The 24,043-nt window shown below is 47.2% G+C and overlaps 1 protein-coding gene across 1 annotated transcript in view; it reads left to right on the plus strand.

The window, feature by feature from the left end:
- The window catches only part of BFSP2 (beaded filament structural protein 2), a 65,031-nt gene that overhangs the window by 11,265 nt on the left and 29,723 nt on the right, over positions 1-24,043 (plus strand). Inside the window, exon 2 of the mRNA XM_072726878.1 lies at positions 22,316-22,398. Within this exon, the coding sequence (XP_072582979.1) occupies positions 22,316-22,398 (83 nt within the window). The remainder of the gene's footprint in view (positions 1-22,315; positions 22,399-24,043) is intronic.

Below are 24,043 nucleotides of genomic sequence, written 5' to 3' on the forward strand. Positions count from 1 at the left end.
AGTTTGTGGAATTGAATAAATGAGAAGCTACAGACATTAAGTGAGTAGTAACATAAACAACTGTGTTTACATACTTGTATTCATGAGTTGTTCAACACACCCATCCCACAGGAGTTTAGAGAAGAGAAAGAGTATTGGATGGTCCTCAGTGCGGGTACACCAGGAGGTTGAGTCTAAATGTGGGACCCAAAGAACATACCAGAAGATGGCCCTTCAGACCAGGATCCAGCATGGACAAAGGTTGAGAGTCAGAATCCAGCCTGACCATCTGCAGAGCAGTCTATGCATGGGGCAGACTTCTCAACTGTCAAAGAGAAATTTTGCACTGAATACTTGTTAAAATCAGTAAGACATATTTTATTCAGACTACTGCAGTAGGGGAGAGACATTTCAGTATAGAATGGAGCTCAACTCACTGAAACAAAAAACAAAGCTTTTTAAATGCTGGGTGTGCTAAAGGAAGAGTACTGAAGGGGATTAAGGGAGGGAGTGGTCTATGTGATTAGGCCATCTGTGTTTGCTAATTGGCACTTATCCAGAAGAGAAACACACTTCTCATAGCTTTATGACAGGAGCAAATTAGAGGAAGACGCCCACCAAAGTCAGCATCCAACCCTCCCACAGGGGCTGGGAGATAAGGAGCTATCTCCCTAGAAGTGTGCATTTCACAGAGATTGTTTTCAGGTCCTTGAAGAAAGATTCTGGGTTGTAGGAGATTTACATCTCCAAGGGGCAGATAAAGGATTTACAATTCCAAGTTTCCTAAAATAACTGCCAAGGAAGAGGGGGGTCAGAGGCCTCTTGACAGGTTTTAGCTGGAATAGAACAGTAAATTCTTTTGGCAGCATTGACCTTTCTCAAGCAAGCATTTTAAGGGAGGTAGGTGCATGCTAGGGACCTGGTCTGGGGCTGACAGAAGCCATGTCAGAGTGTGATCAGATTCCTTAGTGTGGGGGGCTAGATGACGTCATTTAAGCTGAGAGTTTTCATTCTCATCACCAAGCACCAAGCTCTTTCTGGTCTCTGCTCTGTTCCTCTCACCTCTCTATTCCAAGACCAAGTGCAGAATGGGCATGCCATGGTACACAAAAGGCAGCCAACAAATGGTTGGGCAGCCAAGGCTGAATATGGAACCAGCCTCAAGATTTTAAATCAGAACCCCGAAGGGAGCAGAGAGCTCCCTTAAAATCTTACACCACACTGCAATACAAGCAACAACTTCAATGTCCAATACAGCTAAATAACACATCAGAATCCTCTGCAGCTAGAAAAAAAAAAAAAAACAAGGAAACTTATTATATAGCAAGGTGGGACTAGCACCTATATATATATTATAAAATATATATAAATATATATATTATAAAAAGGCAGGCTGCAAAACCCATGTATGCTGTGTTACTATTTGGGTCTCCTTAATGCAAGAGAGCAGACTGTCTGGAAGCATGTACAAGGGGTGGTAGCAAAGTATGCTTCTGAGGACTGGAGACAAGAGTAGAAGCAGGTGTACTTTGGGATATGTATACTTTTTGCAGTGTTGGAATGTTTTACCTACATTTTAAAAAATGAAATAATAAAACTCCTGCCAGCAACCTAGGGTGGGTGGGGGTGTCCCAACCAGGTTCAGGTTAGATGAAGCCCTCATAGTGTCACAGAAGCTACTGACGTGTCCCAGGGGAGAGGAGAAAACTCATCTCCACACTCTCCTCTCAAAGCAAAAACCCAACAAATTAAATAAGCATGTATAGGAGCAATAGGAAAGACTTCATAGTGGGCTACTCTCTCCAGAAGAGCTAAATTAAAATTTAATCCAGGCAGCTGACACAAGTATCGAGGACAAACGTGGTGGCTCTTTACAGAGAATTGTCAAAAGAATGGGTGAACTAAACAGAATGCTACGCAGGGCCCCCAGCATTCCTCCAGAGGGTTTATGCAGATCCACTGAAGTTGAGGACTCAATTTAGAGAAATAAAACCTAGCTTATCATCGTCTGGCTAGGGAAATGCACATAAAGACTCATTTATCTGGTTGTAAACGAGCTAATAGAGCTGACTGTCACAAATGCATTATTCAGCAGAAATGTGAAGTTACTTCAGCTGCTATCAGTAGGTAATGAAAAGCTGTGCACAGGGAGTGGAAAGCTCCATCACAAAACCAACCTGCTATCAGAAAACAACTTGTAACTTCTATTTATTTATTTCAAAGGCCAATGATTAACCGTCTAAAATAAGCCAGAGAAAACACCACAGTATGGAGAGAGAAATCAAGTTAGAAAGGCCCCCTCAGGAGAGTCTGGACAAAGTTGTGCAAGAGGCAAGTTACCATGCCTGAATTCTAAGTGCCCACACCTGTCTGCCCACCAGGACCCAGCTCCTCCCTGCCTGCACCCCTCCCCCTCACGCACGCTTCCCAGCCCCTCCTCCTGGCCCTGCTGCCTGGAGCACTTCCAAGCATCATCCGCAGGTTGCAATTGGGCCACATCTTCTTCATCTTCATATCCACTAGGCAGGGAAGTGTCCTTTCCTCAGGCCCACTCCCAGCCACCTCTGAGGAGGAAGCTGATCTCACACCTGGGTTTATTATGTACTTGCCAAGGAAACCTGGGCATGTCTCTTAATTTAGAGCCTCTGTGTATCTGCATGATGAAGGTGAAAACTCTCTCCTGCAATGTTGTGAGGAGTACATGAGACCAGGAGGTGAAGCCCTGGGGTGTTCTGGGGGGCCACTGTCCCTGTCCCTGAGGAGCACTGCTTGGAAGTGAATTGCTTCTTGTGGTCATTCAGACCACCTGCAGGTGACTGGGAATGAGTCTGGACCCCCAAGGCCAGCCCTACCAGGCACTGATCCTGACATCCTGGGGGTTTTTGCCCACATACCAGCCACCCCCTGGAGCAGGCACAGATACTCTAGGGATGCTACAGGTTCCCCTCCAATGGCTCCTAAACAAAAGCATGTCCTGTGACAAGACTCATGAACACGACACTGTCCACACAATGAACTGCAGGCCTCAGATTTGACACTCATTTTGTGTGACACAAGTATTAACAAGAACTTCCACTCCCATGTCCTTTGATCCTCTCCACAATGTCTGTGTCACCCAGGAAGAGGGGATTATGCCCACTGAATTAGTCTGCTGGGGCTGCCATAACAAAGCACCAAAGATGGATGGCTTCAACACCGGAATTTATTCCCTTAGGGTCTAGAGGCTGGAAGTCTGAGATGGAGGTGTCAGCAGGGTTGTTTTTCCTGAGGCATCTCTGCTTGGTTTGTTGACGGCTGTCCTCTCGCAACGTCTTCAAAGGGTCTTCCCTCTGTACATCTGTGCCCAAATTTCCTCTTTTCATAACCAGTGGAACTGGGTTAGGGCCCACCCTCAGAGCATCATTTTGACTTAATCATCTCTTTTTTTAAAAGATTTTTTTTTTTAATTTGACAGAGAGTATGCACCGTAGAGCACAAGCAGGGGGAGCAGCAGAGAGAGAAGGAGAAGCAGGCTCTCCACAAGCAGGGAGCCCAATGTGGGGCTCAATCCCAGGACCCTGAGATCATGACCTGAGCCAAAGGCAGACGCTCAACCGCTGAGCCACCCAGGCATCCCCTTAATCACCTCTTTAAAGGCTCTATCTGGGGTGCCTGAATTCTAAGTGCCCACACCTGCCTCAGTCAGGGCAGGTGGCTCAGTCAGTTGAGTGTCTGCCTTCTGCTCAAGTCATGGTCCCAGTGTCCTGGGATCAAGTCCCACGTCAGGGTCCCTGTTTTGCAAGGAGCCTGCTTCTCCTCCACCCTCCCTCCACTCATTCTCTCTTTCTCTCTCTCTCTCAAATAAATAAATAAAAATCTTTAAAATAAGTAAAGGCTCTATCTGCAATCACTGAGGTCCTAGGAGTTGGGACTCCAACATATGAATCTGAGGACACAATTCAGCCCATAACCCCCCTTTTATAGACAAAGAAACTGAGGCCTATAGAGATTAAGTTCCCCCCCCTTTTTTTTTCTTTTTTTATTTATGATAGTCACAGAGAGAGAGAGAGAGAGAGAGGCAGAGACACAGGCAGAGGGAGAAGCAGGCTCCATGCACCGAGAGCCCGACGTGGGATTCAATCCCGGGTCTCCAGGATCGCGCCCTGGGCCAAAGGCAGGCGCTAAACCACTGCACCACCCAGGGACCCCTTAAGTTCCCCTTTGAATTAGTGTTCCAGCCAGCACCAACTCAATGTTATTTCCACCCCCAAATTATTATAAAAACCTCCTGTTGTACTCCTTTGTAAGACCAGGGTCAGTCCTGCCTTAGACCCCAGGTCCTAAAAGCATATATACTCTAAATGCCCACTGTTTGATAAGACAGAGTCATAGTCAATAAGGGCCATACTCTGTGAGGAGTTTAAACACTAGAATGGGCCTCCTTTTTCTCCTCTTCTCTCTCTCTCTCTTTTAATTTGGAAAAAACCGTCAGAAACAGTGATTGATCCTCAGCCAAGCACTCTAACTGGAACTAACTGCTGTAGCTAGAATGCATGAGGCTGGGTGGCTTCCAGCTTGTCAGGCAGCTCAGTATGAGGACTTGAAAGTTTAATAGCTTTGCTGCCAGGAAATTGTGCAGCACCCCCCTCCATTGCCCCTGGGATTTCTACTTTTCTTTTTCAGTGATTTCAATGCTCAGAAAAATGTGCTGAGCAGTCGGCCCTTGAGGCAGAACGTCTATATCTGAGCAGAGTTCAGGAGCTCCCTGAGGAGCACCACTCTAGTGTGCGTGGGAGGAGGCCTCCTCCCAAAACTCATGCGAGCATCAGTGCTCTCCACAGACTTCTGGGCTGGGTCCCTGTCCCCTGCAGGGTGATCCCCTCTGCCATTCAGTTCCAAGTACTTCTTGAAAACCTAGGGAATCCTCAAGGGCCACACCTAGTGGGAGGGGCCCCTAGTGCCAACCCCCATGGGACCTGGTGTGGGGGTGAAGCATGCACCTGCTAAAGCCAGAGAGACCACTGAGAACACACCTCTCAGTGGACAAAGTCCAGTTATTGGCTTGCTGTAGCAATGAGAACCTGGGACATCTCAGGAAGAAGAAGTTGGAGGCACTTGATTTGAGGTCCGGGCTTGTGCTGGGTGATTTGGGGGAAAGGTTCAGAGCAAGGACTTGCTCTGCATCTGATGCTGCCATCTGATTAGGGGCAGTATGATGACTAGATATCCCTCAGATTTTATCCAGGAAATGGGAGGGATGAAGCAGGCCTTAGTAAACAGTAGTAAACCTCATCACTTGGGCTGGCTGTAAGGGGGATGCTCAGTTTTGTGGCTGCAGAGCATCATCCTTGCCTCTCTGTCCACATATGATCACAGCAGGTCTTGTCTCTGTCTCTTTCCATCAGGATCACAAAGTGACCCTGTTTGGTTATGGCTGCTACCGTATGCATGTTCAGAGCAGGTGAGAGTAAAATGGCCTATTGGCTGCCAGGGGCTGAGGTGGTTTCCTGGCTGTCACGTGACTTAAGGCCCACTCCATGCCTTGGGGACCCACACTCCTGCCTGTCTCACCCTTCTTTCCCCCAACAGTCTATCTTGACAGTCATGTGCATAAGCAGTAAATGATGGGTAACTGTAGGGGAGTGCTTCAGACTGAGCACAGTCCAGGCCCAGCTTTACCCTTACCAGAAGGGAGGCCTTGATCCAGTTACTAACCCCCTGAGAGTGAGTTTATCTCCAAGTTATGAGAGAATGATCCCTATTTCATGGGACGTTGTGAGGACTCTGAGAGATAATATAGGTAAGTAGAATGTAAGCCTCAGGAAGACAGGAATGAGCTTCTCTCACTCCCTGATCTTTCTCTGGTACCCAGGATAGTGCCTGGCACACAACGGATACACAAGAAATATTAGCTACATCAACACGTGGAAGAACCCAGCAAAGTAATCAGTTAATACAAGGTAGCTGTGTTAGTTCGCTAGGGCTGCCATAACAAAGCACCACAAAGTGGGTAGATTAAACAGCAGAAATATATTCTCTTCTGTTCTGGAAGCCAGAAGTTGGAAATGTAGGTATTGGCACAGTTGGTTCCTTCTGGCTCTGTGAGGGAGGCTCTGTTCCGTACCTCTCTCCTACCTTCTGGTGGTGGCTGGCATCCTTGGCATTCCCTGGCTTGTAGATCCACTGTTCCCATCTCTGCCTTCCCTTTCCCTGGGTGTCTGTGTCCCAATTTCTCTCTCTTTTTTAAAGATTTTATTTATTTATTCATGAGAGACAGAGAGAGAGAGAGAGAGAGGCAGAGACACAGGCAGAGAGAAAAGCAGGCCCCACGCAGGGAGCCAGATGCAGGGACTCGATCCTGGAACCCCAGGATCACGCCCTGGGCCAAAGGCAGGTGCTAAACCGCTGAGCCACCCAGGGATCCCCAATTTCCCTCTTGTGTGGACACCAGTCACACTGGCCTGGGGCCCACCCTAATGACCTCCTCTTGACTTGATGACATCTGCAAAGATCTTATTTTCTTTTTTTTTTTTTAAGATCTTACTTTCAAATAAGGTGACATTCACTGGAGATTAGGACTTCTACCTATCTTTTGAGTGGTACCCAATTCAACCCATAAGAGTAACTATTGGTTTTTTTCACATTATAGTCCTGATTTCCAACATTTTATCCTATTTCCTCAAGCGTCATTTTAAAAGGTTCCAGAATGACCACTAGTTCTGTACCTACTCCATTTCATTCTCACTTCTTTTTGCACTTGGCATCAGATTCCAATTCCTATCAAACCACATGGAACTTGAAGTTTAGAAAAGAAAGCCATGGTACAGAGAGACTGAGACAGCACTATTCATACAGTGGGAATAGAGTAAACATTACTAAGTTGCTGTGTGATCTTGGATAAGTTACCCCACCTCTCGGAACCTCAGCTTCCTCAACTGTTAATTGAAGAGATTGGGTCAAACTGACGTCTCCCTGCAGATACACAAGGAATAGGCCGTATTCCCATCCCTAACCCTGGTGAGCAGGTGGTCATTTAACCCAGCCCCCTTCAAGGACATGAAGATGCCAAATACAGCTGACCCCCCTGTCTGTCTCCACTTCTGACTGCTAACTAGCTCTATGCCCTGTAGCAATCTCTTTTGCTCTGAGGCTCCTCATCTGTAAAATAAGAGGGTGGAATTCTCTGGTCTCCCAAGCCTCCAGCCATACACACCTATCTGTCAGGGCTCATCATTGTCTCTGAGCAGTGCAAAGCCTAAAAAGAAGCAGCACTCCAGGGCCCAGTTCCCTAACCCTCTGTGGCTCAGCTGACTGGCTGGCTGGGACCAGGAACAATCAGTACGTGTTGGCCACTCCTTCACTTCTGAGGGTCAGGTGGCAGCCTATGCCCCACCACTGGGGAAGCAACAGTGTTATTCCGCACCCCCAGGGTTCTCCAACCCTGGCGGGGGAGCCCCTGGAGATAGGGAAGTCCCAGACTGCTGCCTCTGACCTGGTTCTCTTAGTAAATGGGGCCACCTTCTAGCTGCCCCGAGCATTATCTTGCATACCTAGTCACCAGGTTGCAAAATGTCATTTGTGTTAAGTTTTGGATGACTATAATCATCCCTTCACTGCCGACAGCACCCTGATCTGAAAGGCCAGGCCACGCAGTTCACGCTGCCCTGCAGTCCGTTTATGTGAGTATTTCCACAATGGCTCCCAATTTCCTGAGGATTATAAATCAACCATAAAATTTCACTTTGCCTTGAGACTTTGCATATATTAGCCAGCAAGTCTGCTTTTACTCTATCCTGCTTCCGTTTATGATGGAGAAATCACCCCCTCCTTTTCTCTTAGTTGCATTATCTGTGGTTTTGAGTTTTAGGTTAGACCTTGAGTTTGGAGTCAGGGGTCCTGAGTCCCCCTAGTCTCAGCTCATCAAATGCTTCACCCAGGTCCCTAATCTCTCCTCCCTGCAGCTTCCTTATCTGCAAAAGAAGAGAGATAATTACACCTGCCACCATGGCCCCGACCCCTTTGAAATTGAAGGAGAATAACATGAGTGGAAAAAGGCTTTGTCAGTGTCAGAGATTAGGCTGCAGATTCTCAGTCCGTGGGTGTAATTAGTGTCACATGTAAGTACAGAATCTTCAGTGATGTTGGCATGCGTTGGCCCTGCCTCCCTCCTCACCAGCAGTCTTGACAGTGTAATATTTGTCATGGTAGCTGCTGTGGGGCTGGCACAGAATTCAGTTTTATTATGTTCATTCATCAGGCTTTGAAAGTGGGTCTACTGTATACCAGGAACTATGGGAATTCAAATATACTGAGTCAAAATTCTCAGACTCCAGGACCTGAAGGTCTAAGAGGGATGATGAGTTGAGTGCTTGCTACATGCCAAGCACAGTCAGTGCTGGGCATACAATGGATGCAAACTGTACATTGACCAGGAAAGACTCATGAGACATAGTTATAAAAGCAGCTTTGGTTTGGTGGTGCCTGGGTGGCTCAGTTGGTTAAGCATCTGACTCTTGCTTTCAGCTCAGATCATGATCTTAGGGTCATGAGATGGAGCCCCAAGTTGGACTCTCTGTTCAGTGGAGAGTCTGCTTCTCCCTCTACCCCCCTCCCACTCGTGCTCTCTTTCTCCCCCACAAAAAATAGATAATATATTTTTTAAAGCTTTGGTTTGAGAGAAACCTCTTCCAAGGTCCCTTTTGACCTGCTCATTGGGTGGTAAATACTGTCTCTTTCCCATGGTTGAAAACATGCATGGTCTCATGACTTTTCTGATTACTTGTTGGTAAGTAAAAATTCCATGCTCATCTTAAGTAATCAAACACAGTCTCAAGTCAGTAAATAGAAGGTCTAGTCGGCATATCATTCAACACGACGACCCTCATTCCTCCCCCCACCTTCCCAGTTAGGCCCAGTGCCTCGCCCTTTCTTGCAGTTCTCCTACCCTCACTTCCCACTGCTGTTTCAACCTGACCAGGGTACAGGCAAGGAGAGAGGAGAGGAAAAGAGGACTGCAGAGTCTTTCTTGAGACATGCTGTTGGGAGGTGGCTTCACAGTGTCTGGGTCTGGGTGAAGTTTAATCCAGATTCTTTCTCTCAGAGACCCTCTTCTGGGTTCTTCTAAAACCCCCCTGCAGGACCCATGGCAAGGAGAGGCCCTCTTTCAGCTGCTGCCTGCGTGGCAGCCCCTCACCCTTGCAGGCTGCCCTCGTGGGCAGGACCCCTCTCAAATGAGCCCAGGCTGACATGCCTGTCCCAGGCTCGCCCTCTGTGCCCAGGATGGGTCCACCGTAGGGGAATGCAAGAGGGGCACAGGGACTTCCCAGTCTTGGTTCGGGCCAGTTAACATCATGTTGTTACACATACATTTCTTCTAATCATCCTGCAACCCTGGACAGCAAGTTTCCTCATCCCCAGGATACAAAAAGGGAGACTTTTAGAACACCACAATCCCTAAGTCACAAAGACAGGGTTTGAAGCCCTGTCTCTCTAGTCACAGCAAGTGGTGTCCCCACAAGTCCTTGCTACTGGACTCTAAAGGACAAAGGACCTGCCCTGGGGCCTGGAGTGAGCCATCACACCTCTCTGTGCCTTAGGTGTTCATCTTTCATGATCTCCAACAGCTCTTTATATTCTAAGACCATGTCATGAAACTGCTAAATTGAAGTTTCCTGGAAGCAGATGGAGGAGAATTCTGCAGAAGCCTTACCCCCACCTCAATGTGGGGGGCAACCCACCGCTTAGCTTTCCACTTCTTGCTCTAACACCCTATGTCTCCTATGGGCATGGACCTTAGAACAAGTGTGGGGAAGAGAGAAACACCATTTAAATAGTGCTGGCATTCTGCTCCCTCCGTGTTAATCTCCATTGGAGACTAACACAGCTAACATTTATTGAGCACCTACCATGTCCCAGAATTTGTTCTGAGGTTCTTGCATATTTTAATTCACTCGACCTCACAACCCTATGAGGCCAATACTTTCATGACTGCTTTTTTAAAGACGAGGAAACTGAGGTATAGAGCAGCTAAATAACTTTTTTCCAAGGTCACATGCCTAGGCAGTGATAGAGACAAGACTTTCAACTTGGGCAGTTTGTTTCCAAAGCCTGTGTGCCCAGCTCTGCTTGAGAGACAGACCAGGGCTGGAGGCATCCTTACCCCGGGCTTTACCTGCTTCTGGGATGCGAGCAGGGGGCTGAAAAGCACACTCATCCCAGACAGATTCCCAAGAAGCAGAGCCCAAGTCCAGGATTCTATAGTGCGGGACATACTCTGGAGGTGCTCCCAGGCGAGATGGGTGAGGGAGGAACCGACAAGAGAATCTCCTTTGCTCAGGTCACAGCTTCAGCCTGATTCCAGGGAACCCAGGAGGGGAGCTCCACCTCGGAGCTGTCCCAACCCCCAGCAAGGGAGCTGGCTTTCCCACCCCGTACCTGCAGGTCATTCCCAAAGCACTAGTCCAGGGGAACTGGGAAGTGGGCTCTGCAGGCCTCAGGGCACTGCTCCAGACGGAGCCCAAGTGCAGGCTGTGGGAAGGGGAAAGCCGCGGATCCCAGGAGCATACAGAAGTGGTTTTCGAAAGCCCACGGGGCTGAGCAGCCACCCCTGAAAGAGGAAAGTAGAGCTGCTCATTTGGTTTAAGCCTCAACAAGTCCCCAGGGAGAAGACAAATTCCTCTGACTCTGGCCAGCGCCCAGGAAACAAATGTAGTCAGGAGCAACCATCTCTGAAGAGCCCCCTTAGGGCAAATACAAAGTACCCCTGGGAGATCTCCTGCCACTGTGACCATGACCGTGACCATGACCCTGAGCCCAGGCCTGACCCACCCCTCCATGCCTCCACCACACTCACGGCGCTTCCACATCCCAACACTGCCTGTCCTGCTTTTCCTGGCCCCAGACTTGAGTCTACAGCCAACCCCACTCCATCTTCATCCCTATGGCCCAAGAGGCCTTTTCTGGAGCTCTGGAGGTGCTCCCCTGCCTTCCACCTTGTCACTGCCCGCCCATCTCTGTCCTGCCTTCCCTGCCGGCCTCCCCCTCTGCATTTTAGGGGCCCACTGCCTGCCACATGCTATGCTAGATTCCTTCGCCTAGTTGTCTTCTTTATGTTATCCCACTGTTTTCTTCTTAATTATGAAATAGTTCAAACATAAAAAATGGGTGCTCAACATCCAGAATTGTCAATCTTAATGTTATTTGCTACAGACCTGTTATATTGAAACATGAAACCAAAGATTTCAATGGAAACCTCATTTGTGCCCTGTCCTGATTCCATTCCCCTCCCCAGGGGCCACCACTGCTCTAAATTTGGCGTTTATCATTCCCACCAATGTTGTTCCAGTTTTACTCTACATGTACATAAATCCTTTATAGGATTGTTTTGTATGATTTTAAAACTTTATGTTAAGCTGTATCATACTGTGTATTAGGGTTCTCCAGAGCAACAGAACCAATAGGTTTATACAGAGAGAAAGAGATTTATTTTAAGGAATTGGCTCACAGGATAATGGAGGCTAGGAGTTCCAAATTAAGGGGTCAGCTGGTTGGAGACCCAGGAAAGAACCAATATCTCTCTTCAAGTTCAAAGAACATTTGATGGCACAATTGCTTCCCCCTGGTAGGTTTGTGGAGTGGGGTGGAAGGGATACTCAGTCTTTGATCTATTAAGGCTTTCAACTGATTGGATGAAGCCATCCACATTACAGAGGGCAATCTACTCAAAGTCCACTGATTTAAATGTTAATCTCAGGGTGCCTAGGTGGCTCAGTGGTTGAGCATCTGCCTTTGGCTCAGGTCCTGATCCCAGGGGTCCTGGGATCAAGTCGCGCATCAGGCTCCCCAGGGGAAGCCTGCTTCTCCTTCTGCCTATGTCTCTGCCTCTCTCTGTGTGTCTCTCATGAATAAATAAAAATAGAATCTTTAAAAAGATTTAAAAATAAAAATAAATATATGTCAATCTCATCCAAAAACACCCTCACAGAAACATCTAGAATAATATTTGACCAAATCTGACCACCATGGCCAGTTGACACATAAAATTAACCACCACATAGTATTTCCTTCTGCAACTTGCTTTTCTCACTTCTCATTTTGTTTTTGAGAATTATCATGTTGACACATGTAGCATTTTATTGTATATACACCACAGGTTATGAATTTTTTATTGGTGGATGTGGGTTGCTTCCACTCTTCTCTGTCACAAAAAGGAGAGGGCATAAACCTTCTCATGCACACATGGGAGAGTTTCCCTAGGTCAGAGGTGGGCATACCGTAAGCAGGTCACATCCAACCAGGTACCTACTTTTATAGGTAAAGTTTGATTGGAATGCAGTCACATCTGTTCATGTAATTGTCTAGGGCTATTTTCACCCTACATGGGCAGGATCGTGTAGTTGCCTCAAGCATAGTGGCAAGGCAAGATGGGTGCATGAGGATATGCGTGCCCGGGAGAGGGTAGCACTGAGAAAAATAATCAAGCAACTAACATTCTGCAGGCCTGAGGATATGCAGTTGGGAAATAAAATAATTTGGCTATCTACCGAAAGCTTCTGACAGTCAGGGGCACCTATGTCGTAATTCCTAGCCGAAAGCCCCTATATTTCACACAGGCATCAGTAAAGTAGGTCAGTAACTAACCTGGTTTGGCATCTTCCCTTTGACCTTAGAAAATAAAACACCTGTGATTATAAGAGAGTGCAAATGTGTGAAAGAGAAACTCCATAACTGACAGAGCAAGAAATAGAGCTATTATTTAAAGTTACCAAGATGGCCAATAAATATAGGAAACAGGCGGTGGCATATGAGTGAGCTAAATCTTCATTTGTCGGCTGGGATGTCAATAAGTGATGTCTGTGGCAGATAATAAAAAAATTGTAGAAATATGGGGCAAGCTCTGGACAAATGAAAAGCAGAAGCTGCCAGGAACTGGGGCTGTGGCACAAGCAGAATGTGAGGCAGGGAACACTTTTCTGCACCCGCATGTCTTTTCAGCATTGTTGCATTTTGTAATCAAATGTGTGTTACTCTGATACCTTTTCAGTTAAAATGCAAAGGTTCAAACCAGAGCAAAACTCCTAAAATGTTTATAGATCAAGTGAGATCTTTGTAATAATCTCGGACAGGAGTGGAGGTGGGCAGGATAGAGATTTTTAAATTTAGCCATGAGATTTTAGTTGTAGAAGGGGGGAGACAGGGGACCACTGTTCTAGTCTCTCTCTACCTTTATATTATAGTTTTACCGAGTTGAAATGTCCCATAATAAAAAGTGGGGGTTTTTTAAGGGAAAAAAAGAGCGTGGGTTGTGGAGCCCAGGAGACACCAACGAAATTCAGCTGGGCCACTTAGTGCTATGGGCAAGTCACTTGAACTCTCTGGTCTCAGCTCCTCATTTATAGGGTACATCTACCCTCATTCATATGGCCACTGGCATTGGGAGTGGGGGTTAAATGACCACCGCTGACTGTGAAGGGCTGATCATGGCATAAAATCTGGGTTTGATTTGTTTGGTTGCTTCTATTTCGGGTTTTGTGAAGTTTAGCTCTAAATTTTGAGTTCTTCTTGGGCATCTCATACTCAGTTCTACACATCTAATTAAGTTCTGCCTTACATGTCTCTGTTAATTTGCATTCCTCAGCTAGCCTAATTCACCTTCCGAGTTAACAAATATTTAGTGTCCATGTGCCAGGCACTGAGCGGGGTACCAAGGAGGCAGAGATGGGAGGCTGTCCTTGTCCTAGGGACACACAGGTCAGTGGTGGGGTAAGAGGAAAAAAAAGGTCAGAATAAAATACAGCCTGACAACTTGCAGTGATAGAGATATGCCCACGGGGGATCTGGGGTGTACAGAAGTTGCCCAGGGTTGCCTAAGCTGGGTTTTGAAGGATGGCTAAGAGTTTACCTGGCAAAGTAGGAAAGCATGGAGGCCAGGTGGCATGGTTCAGTCATGACATACAGAGGTAGCAGCATGAGTTACTGGTTCTGAAAGCTGGAAAGGCCTGAGTCTGTTCAGAAAAATAGTTCAGTTCACAGCAGGAGAGTGAAGAAGACATAAAGCCCAAATCGTACGGGTTTATTCAAGAGCATGCTCTTGAATAAATATGAATCCAAATTTGCATCTTAGTAAGTCCTTATAGTAAAAAAGAGAAGGGGAAGCTGGAAAGCATTTGCTCTAAATCTAAAAAAGAGAGAAAGAGAGGGATGCCTGGGTGGCTCAGCAGTTGAGTGTCTGCCTTCAGCTCAGGGCGTGATCCTGGAGTTCTGGAATTAAGTCCCACAGTGGGCTCCCTGCAAGGAGCCTGTTTCTCCCTCTGCCTATGTCGCTGCCTTCTCTCTGTGTCTTGCATGAATAAATAAATAAAATCTTAAAAAAAAAAAAAAAAAAGGAGAGAGAGAGAGATCGATCAGCTGGCTGCCCAAACAGAGCCTCCCAGGGTCACTATCTTGATGTGCTCAGCACTCAAAACTCAGATTTTGTTGGGATGTCTGTAGAAAACTAGGCCCTGAATGGCTTGTCCATGACAAAGAAACCTTTGTGCTACATACACCCAGGACTAGGTAGGAATATACAGTGGTGGCTACTCTTTAGTGCCCAGCACTGGTGGCTGCTGTCCAAATCAAGCCCTCCTGTTTCCCAGGTAGCTGGAGCCAGGATGCTAAGAAAGGTCAGAACTAGTCCTGGGAGGGGTAGAGAGGTTTCTGGGGAAGATGAGACCTGAGAAGGGTTTTCTTCATCAAGACAGAGGGCAACCTACAGGGAACTGGGTATTCCTGATTATCCCCAAAATGGTTCATAACACCACCCACCAGCTCTGGCCTTTCATTCCGTGCTCATCTGACCCCTTCTACAAAGACATTCTTTCCTCAGACAGAGCACAGTTTGATGATGAGGTCAATATCTATCTGCAGTACAGACTCAGAAATGTCCACCGTCCTAGCCTCCCGAAGTAAGACCCAACCTCAGCCATCAGGTGTCCAGATCCTCCCTAGATCCTCAATGGCTGTGACTGCATTCAGGGGCGAATGATACTGGAGAATGTTCAACTTCTCCATATTTTATGACATGCTCTCTCACTCCACTTGCAGCTGCAATCTTAAGTCAGTGTGCTTGGGCTTCATACTCTCCATCTCTGGGTACCAACAATCAGGTAAAACCACCAGAGAGATGACCAGGACTCGAACCAAGGCTGGGCAGTGGGGCAGGAATGAATGCAAGGGATTCATTGCATCCATCCTAAATGCAACATCGATGCAGGGGATTGTTGGTTTTCTGACCTGGGAGGTGAGGGAGGGGGAAGTGCTGGAGGTGATCTCAGGTTGGAGCCAGGGAGGAACCTGGATATTCCCTGAGAGTGGGAACCACATCTTTTCTGCCTTGGTTCTCCATGGAGAGGTAGCTCTATTGCTGAACTCAGTAATTCAATGGATACCTACTGTATTAGATCACTTAGGGAATAAAATAACAAGTCCTATGACCCAACCTGAGAAACTCTAGCATGTAGAGGTCAGATGAGGGAGTGAAGGAGACCGAGAGAAAAAATGGCCAGAGAAGTAGGAGGAAGGGCAGGAGAGAGCTATGTCATGGAGGCCAAGAGAGAAAAGTACATCTTCTGTGACCAACATAGCTGGCAGGTCAAGATGAGCACAGAGAAGCAGCTGTTCAGCTTGGCAACATGGTGGTCTTCACCATCATGGTGAAGAAGCAGTTTCAGTGGGGGACTGGGGACAGATAATGATTTCTTGTTCACTTATTACTGGAATAAGTCATACCGAGCATTCACCCTAAACTTGAAAGTCAAATAAATGTGTAAAAGCTTTCCAGGGACTCTTATACCCTGCCTCTATCCCCTGCAAGTCGAATTCCCCAGACCCCCAGTCTTGCCCATCTCCTCCGCACACCCGCAGCTCCAGCTGCTGAGATGCCAATATCTTTAACTCTAAATAACCCATCAATTGTACAGCCTAGGGACTGTACATATTAAAGAAAGAATTCTTTTCTTTGCCTCTTTCCACAACTGCTCCATCACCAAAACCCATCCTTCTAAAAATGCTACTTGTCCTCACTTTTAAAAACACAATAAGAAAAAAAAAAAAAAAACCACAATAAGGGTCAAATTCTTCACCTGCCCCCACCAGCATCATTTATTTTAATAACTACATCCATGGCAAGGAAACAGCAGTAGGAAGGGATAAGATCCTCATCATCATAGTACCAGTAGTCAGGGCTTTTTTCAAATGACTATGGACAGAAAAAACCGAAAGGGGGAAAAAAAAACACCAAGCCACTAGATGGAAGTCTTCATTCAACCGCCTGTGTGGAGAAGCAGGAGCAGTGCCAGACTGCACACACCCACCAGATCCATTCGACCATCCCTGGCCAAGTGCTCTGCTCTAAGGCAACGAGCAGAGATAATAGTGGCCGCCACGCACAGAATGCCTCCTCTGTGCCAGGCAGTCGGCCAAGGGCTTTACCTGCAGTGGCTCATTTAATCCTCACAGTTTCCCTGGCAGGTAGAGAGCAGTATTATCCTCATCTTACAGAGGAGGAGACCGAATCTTAGAATTATCCAAGTAGGGGCACCTGGGTGGCTTCATGGTTGAGCGTCTGCCTTCGGCTCAGGTCGTGATCCTGGGGTCCTGGGATCAAGCCCTGCATTGGGCTCCCTGCTCAGCGAGGAGCCTGCTTCTCCCTCTGCCTCTCCTGTGGCTCATGCTCCCTCATGCTCGCTCATTCTCTCTCTCTCTCTCTCTCTCTCAAATAAGTAAATAAAATATTTTTAAAAAAAGAATTATTCAAGTAACTGGCCCAAGCCAGTGAGGGGAGGAGCTGGGTTCACGAGAGGTCATTGTCTACTAAGTGTGGTCGGGTGTGACTCTGATGTAGGAATGATCCAAAGAGGGAGGAAGGGAGTCAGCAAAGGTAGCACACACCCAGGAGCTCAGGCTAAAAACTTAGAAGTCATCCTTAATTCTTTTCTTTCCCTCTTTCCACAACTGCTCCATCACCAAAACCCATCCGTTCCTTCAGCAAAATAAGTCTTAAACCTGTCTGCTTCTCTTTGTGACCTCTGTAACTGCCCTAGTCAAAGCCCTAGTCATCAGCTCCCTGGGGCTCTTGCCGAGCTTCCTAGCTGGGCCCCCAGCAGGGTCCTCTGCATCCTACAATCTTCCCTTCCCTCAGGACCCAGGGACCCCCCACTGCGCAGAGCATACCTGTGCCCAGCTCAAAACCTTTCACTGGCAATCTCACCTCCCTTCCCTTGCTCCCAAGACCCTCCCTCCTAGATCTGGCCTTTGCCTGTCTCTCTACTTGCATCCCCTACAGTAGCTGCTGATTCCCCTCCAACCAGCTCGGAGCCTGGCACAGGGGAAACAATGTGTGAAATAAATGAAGGCAAGAATGAATGAGTCAATAAATAAAAAAGCTTGTCAGAGGAAGGCATGTTTGAGATGAGCATTAAAGTGGGGTCAGGTTTCTCAGGTGGCAAAGCCTAGGAGTGCGAGGTGGTAAAACAGGATATCTAGGCAATGACACAGGCAAGGGCACAGAGGAATGCCAGGAGCAGCCTGGGAGGCAGCAGGAGCAGAACAGGAGGCAGGTCTGTGCAAAACTGGGGTTCTGCAAGCCGAGCGAGCACTGCGAGCCCCTGGAAAGCCTTTCAAACATAGATTGTGGGGCCACACCGCAGAGACTCTGACTTGGACATCTGAGGTAGGGTCTGAGAGTTTGCATTTCTCACAAGTTTCAGGGGGTGTTGATGTTGCCAGTCCAGGGAACACACTTTGAGAACCACTGGTACAAAGTGCGCTAAGGAATTCTACATGTGGAGGCGAGACAAGACAGTTCCAGGGAGGTCACTCAAGGCCACTGCGCACCAAGCCCGGAGCGGTCTGAGCTAACACAGGCCAGTAGTGAACCCGCCCTTGCCCCTTGCTGCGCCATCCCTGTCAGGACAAAGCCGGTGCCTACCCTGACTTCCCACTGCCCCCCCGCCCCATGATACCCAGCCCTGCTGTTCTCCTCCATTGAACTGTATGCTTTGAAGGCATCTTTTGTTTCTCTAGCAACGCTTCCAAATCCTGAGTCCTATTCCCTCGAGACCGCGTCTCTTTTTAACAAAAAAACACCTGGTGGTGTTAAGTCATGTTGCACAGAGGAAATAATAATCATGTGCTGATGGTAGGAGTCAGCTCTGGGCAGAGGAGAGAGAGGAAGACGAGAGGTGGTCCCCTGCTGGCCTTCCCAGCACGCCAGGAGCAAGCTGCCAGCTGCCCACCCTTAAAGTTCGCCCTGCCGTGCAACTATTACACTGGTTCATACTAGAAAACAGGGCAGGAGTGGTTTCAGGGTTATGAGCAAGTACGCTTGGACTCCCAGCATCAGCCTAGGGACTGTACATATTAATATTTGGAATCTGTACTCCCTTCGCTCCTGGAAAGAGAAGATGATCAGAGAGGCGAAGTTAATTTGCATCTGCCTCAACCCTAAATCTGAGAGGACCGGGTAGCTAATGTGCAGGTCCTGCAGTTTTAAATGCAAATGACATTTCTTCTGCAGGCCTGACAGCAGAGCGCTCAGTCACCAAAGTTCTCCAGGCCCCCAGGCCCCCCCCCCCCCCCCCTATCTGCTCAGCTCTGCTCAGCTTATGGAGCTCAACAATGAAAGCTCAGGAGACTGGCTTGGGAGATAGTTTGGTTTGTTTTGGTTTAATTTGGTGAGCTTCCTCATGCCAGTGGGGAAGATAGGTCTCTATCAGTCCTGGCTGTCCTGTTACAGGAAAAAGAGAAAAACAGTCCTCCCCAGTGAGTCTTTCCTTGATTCTGATGAGCCTTTTATTTTCCAAAGCTGGTGACAAAAATACACACACTTTGGAGTCACGGGGACCTGGCATGGCATTCTGGCTCTGCCACTCTCCCTCCGAGCAATACGGGGCAATTAATGTGTGAGCCTTGACATCCTCATCTGTAAAATAGGTGTGTTGGAGTCAGGGTTAGAGATCATGAGCATTCAGTGAAGTCCTGAGTGTTAAGTATTTAGTAGTGTATGAGGCACAGTCACTGAGTAGTTCTATCTGTTTAATAATCAGCTTTTCATGAATAAAAGGCTCTGGTTTGTGGTGCTTGCCCATTTCCCTGGCATGGGAAATACACTCACCATGGTTGATATCAAGCTATCCCTACTGAGTGCAGACTCGAGAAGAGATGCATGTAGCATATGCCATTATACAGTGTTTCCACCACACAAATACAACAGAAATAACCTCAAGATCGTGGATGACAGTGGTAAGTATGTATGACCTTCCTATTTTGAGTATTTATCAACTGAATTTTTCATATAATTTATTTAATTGTAAGTTCACGTAATTAAAACTTTCATGATGACTGTGTTTAACCACTGGCTCCGAAGACTCCTGAACTCTTTCCCAGTCTGCCTGGCAAGCCAAGACAAGCCAGCTCCAGCACGTGGGCTGGGCCCACCTCTAGGTGGTCAGTACACTCCCTCCCCTCTGCGGTTCCTGCCTGTGGCCCCCAGGGAAGATCAGATCACATGGAGCTTTCCCAGATGGAGACACGGAGCCTGCTCCATGGCAGGCACCATGCTCTACTTTTGGCCTTGGCCACCATCCCAGCCCTTGGCCTGTGCTAACCCTCAGCAAAGTCCCAGCCCTTGTCCTGCTGCCTGATGGGCCCTTTCTTTCTACAGTGTGGGATGCTGAGCCCCTGCTAACATGAGAGGACCCCTCTCTGCTAAGCTGAGATACCTACAGGGGAACAGTGAAGGGATCTCTGGCTGACTCAGGAGCTGGTGGGTTATTTTAAGACCCTTCAGTGAAGGAGATGGGGAAGCAGGGCCAGCGGCTGAGCTTTGGCAAGTCAGGGCCTATAATTAGCCTCTGCTTGAGGCTTGAATAAGCCCCTGGTTGTTACTAAACATCAGCTGGAGCAGGAAGGCTTCCAGCTTCCCTGAGCTCAGTGCTACACCAGCCTCTAGGACAGACCTTTGGACAGAACTACCCCTCTGCTGGGCAGCGCCCAGTTTACCCTAGAAAGTGCTCCTGTGCTCAACCCCAAGTGAGAAGGAGGAGCAAGGATGCTGAGCAACCAGCTCCTCACTGCAACCCATCTTCCAGCAACTGGCATTTCCTACCAGACTCCTTCACAGATCGCTCCCTGCAGCCTCTTCCTGGCAAGGAGCTTGCAATCAACTAGCGAAGTCCTACCAATGAGCACACTGACTGGGTCCTGTGGTAGCTGGGCAAAGCAAAGGCTGGGAGGGAGGACAGTGTCTCCAAATGCTAGTGGTGCCTGTTCTGGACAACAGGATTTGGGGTGATGGCATTTTCCACCATCTCTCTGCTTTACCAGAATTGTATGACTCTAAATATGTATATCCAACATACGCTCCAGAGTGTTACTTGGTTTTCACTTTTTCTGCCCACCCCCTGGGTCCCAAGTTTAAAAAGCAGAGACAAATCAACAGACAAGATTAAGCTGCACCAAGGTGAAGAATTGTAAGAATTTAAGCTTCAGAGTCCCTCACTCGTGCACACTCCTTTGTATTAGTCTTTTTTCCCCTTTTTCTTAGAAGTAGTCTCCCACATTGCATAAACCCCATGCCCCACATCTGCCCACAGCTGCCCCAGCATGGCCACCTCATCTAGAGTGACTGTAAAGCCGTCTCTACAGCAGTAGTGTTCCAGCCCACAGTCTAGACACCCGCTATGATTTGGTGTCCTGCACTGGAGTGAGTCATTTGCCATGGGCAGTGTTGTGAGAAATCAAGCAGGGTGTTTGCCTTTGGCTTCCAGCTTATCATTTGAAAAATGGCATTGGCACAGTGGCATCCAAACATTGGAAGGGGCTTTTGAATGTGGGGACTGCCGCTGTGTGAAGGAGACTGAATAGAGGGCTCAGCCAGAGCGGCCAAAGCCAATCCTCAGGAACACCGTACACAGTCATGGCCCTCTGGATGAACTATATCCAGCAGTATTAACTATATTTTCTTTTTTTCTGTATTCTTGATGCTCTGGCATCTGGGGCCACAGAGCTAGCTAATCTTTGAGATAGTAAACCACTTGCCACATTCTTGATGTGCAAACCAGCCGATCCTGAGCGCATACCCCCATCTGCCTTCTCTTTCTGGCCCTTTCACCCCAGGAGGCAATATTCCTCTGTCCTAAACATCCCAGGTGGCTGGAGACCACCCCAGGGGCTCAGAGACCACTGAAATTCTTCAATCTACCCAATCCTAAACCTGCTTAACTGTCTACCCTGCCTCACTCAGTCCTTCCCATGAAAATCACAATAAAGGCTTTTGCCCATGCTTTCCCCTCATCCTTTTGCCACCACCCCTGGCACTTCCTCCTATGGCCCTGCATGGTGTGGCTGCCTCTCCCCTTGGGAACTGTGAGTGACATCTTTTTAATGTCAGACATCCCCTGATCTTTTGGCTTTGCCATATCAAAAGAAAAACAAAACCCCAGGTACATTCTGTAGGATCCGGGGAGCTGGTTTTGAAAAACCACTCTTCATGGCTTCATGAACCCAAACTGTATGCACAATGTTTATGTTCATATGTATGTTTGGAGGGTGGTTGAAATTCTAGAGCCACGTTGTCCAATATAGTGGCCACTGGCCACAGATGGCTATTCAAATTTAAATTAAATTGGAATAGGGCACCTACCTGGCTCAGTCAGTTAAGCAAGAGACTCTTGATTTTGGCTCAGGTCATGATCTCTGGGTCATGAGATCAGGCCCCATGTGGGGCTCTGTGCTGAGCATGGAATCTGCTTAAGATTCTCTCTCCCTCTCCCTCTGCCTCTCTTCCCCCCAGCTCATGAGCTCTCTCTCTCTCCCTCTCTTAAAAAAACAAATCTGGGGCACCAGGGTGGCTCAGTGATTGAGCATCTGCCTTCGGCTCAGGCTGTGATTCCATAATACTGGGATCAAATCTCACAGGAAGCCTGCTTCTCCTCTGCCTATGTCTCTGCCTCTCTTTCTCTGTGTCTCTCATGAATAAATAAGTAAAATCTTAAAATTAAAAAAAAAGGAGCCAGAAACTTACTGGTGGTTGGAAGCTCAGCACTATGACAAAGATTATGAACAAGTCTGCCTTTGAGTAATATTTTAGCTCCAAAGCTCCAACTCTAAAGGCTCTTAAAAGACATCCAGATTTTATGCCTTATGGTTTATCTCCTCCTCACCTTTGTGGAGAGAGACACTTGAATTCTAAAAATATTTGCTATAAAAAATGTACTCTAACTTCCCCAGAGCCTCTGTGTCTGGCAGGAGTCATGGTGGGAAGTTAGGGAAGATGGTCCAATGACCTTGTCTCCTCTGCTGTGTGTGATCTTTCTAGGTGGGCGAGGCAGTCTTGGAAAATGCCCGGCTCATGCTTCAGACAGAGAATATCCAGGCGGGTGCTGACGACTTTAAAGAGAGGTAACATCTGTAGCAGAGGGGCCAGTCCCTCCTCTCCCCTAGACTCCTGGGCAAGTTGAGTAATGCTGTTCTGGGGTCTGCAGCATTCATGCCCAGCAGGACAGAAGACTGGAGTGGGATAATAGAGGTTCCGGGAGAGTCCAGAGCAAGGATCATCCAGCTCAAACCCCCTTACAGACACAAACTAGGTCCCAAGTGCTCAGAAATTTTGCACAGTGGCACCTGGTTCACAGCAGGGGTTTTCAAATTGTGGTATGCTTCAGAACCACCAGGAGGCCTCACCAAAAACATATATCACTGTGCCCTACCCTCTGAGTTTTTGATTCAACAGTCAGGGGTAGGGCCCCAAATTTCCATTTCTAACAAGTTCCCCATGATGCTGGTCCTGCTGGTCCTGGGACCACACTTGAAGAACTGCTAGTTTTGAGCAATGCTTCTCATTTGTGGCCAGAATTACCTGGCTACTTAAAAATGCAAGCCACACAGACGAATTAAACCATAGTCCCTGGGGGTCCAGGCCTTAGTGTTTTTAACTCACCAGCTTTGAAAAAACACCTCTTTGAAGTCTAATACAGTGTTTCCTAAAATATGGTGTGTGTTGCATTGATGATCATTTTAAGTGGTATAAGGATAAACATCTTATTTTTTAAACTTATGTATTTTTAGAGTTTCCTTCTATTTATGACTTATGCAGTTGTTTTTCCACTATGGCACTACAATTTATAGCAGCAATTTAAAATTTATTTAATATAAAGAGCTTATAAAGTTTACTGATTTAACATTTACTTTTTAAGTAGATACATTTAAGGAACAATGTAAAGTAAATAACAATAGGAGAGAGACACATTTAGGGCAAAATCATGATGGCAAGTGAGGTTTGAGAAACACTGGTCCAATGGAGGAGTGAAAAGAAAAAGACCTTTCATTGATGAACACAGAGATTCTGAGAATATTCTGTGGGGAAGGTGTTCTAGATGTTGGGCAGTTGGATGGGTGATGGGATAGTTATTCAGGGAACATTTACCTAAACTTGGGTAAAGACAAAGAGGAAAGGCAGATAGTTGAGAGTCTTTGGGGAAGACAGTGATCCATCTCACTGCCATTCTTATCTTAGGATAAGAGTATTGTGATGAAAATGAACATCTCTACCCTCTCCTCAGACCCAGAGTCCTTTCTTTTGTCTAAGACCAAGCTTCTCCATGTGCTAAAGGGATCTCCACTAGTGGCCACTCTGGAGTCAAAGAGACTCTTGATCAGCTAGGGGTGCTGTCTTGGACAACAGTCTGCTTGCCAAGGTCACAGGAGCACAAAAAAAGTGAAGCCATCATCCAGCACTGACAGCTTACTGCACAGTTAAAGACAGATGCCAATAGACATGAATCCATTTGTACTACATTTAAGATAGAATTTAATTGTGACGTTAAGTTAGGATCTGACCAATGAACAAATTTCTTTTGTTCATTCATTTATTCATTATATGTTAATACATGCCTTCATCCAGCCATTCAAAGAGAATAGCAGGGGCTTGGTCTGTTTTGTTCTTTGTTGTATTACCAGCACCTGTAACAATGCCATACACAAGATAGATGCCCAATGAATAGTCATTGAATTAGTGAATGAATGAATGAATGAGTTCAATAAATGT

Source organism: Vulpes vulpes, chromosome 11, assembly GCF_048418805.1.
Source record: "Vulpes vulpes isolate BD-2025 chromosome 11, VulVul3, whole genome shotgun sequence".
In the NCBI taxonomy this organism is placed as follows: domain Eukaryota; kingdom Metazoa; phylum Chordata; class Mammalia; order Carnivora; family Canidae; genus Vulpes; species Vulpes vulpes.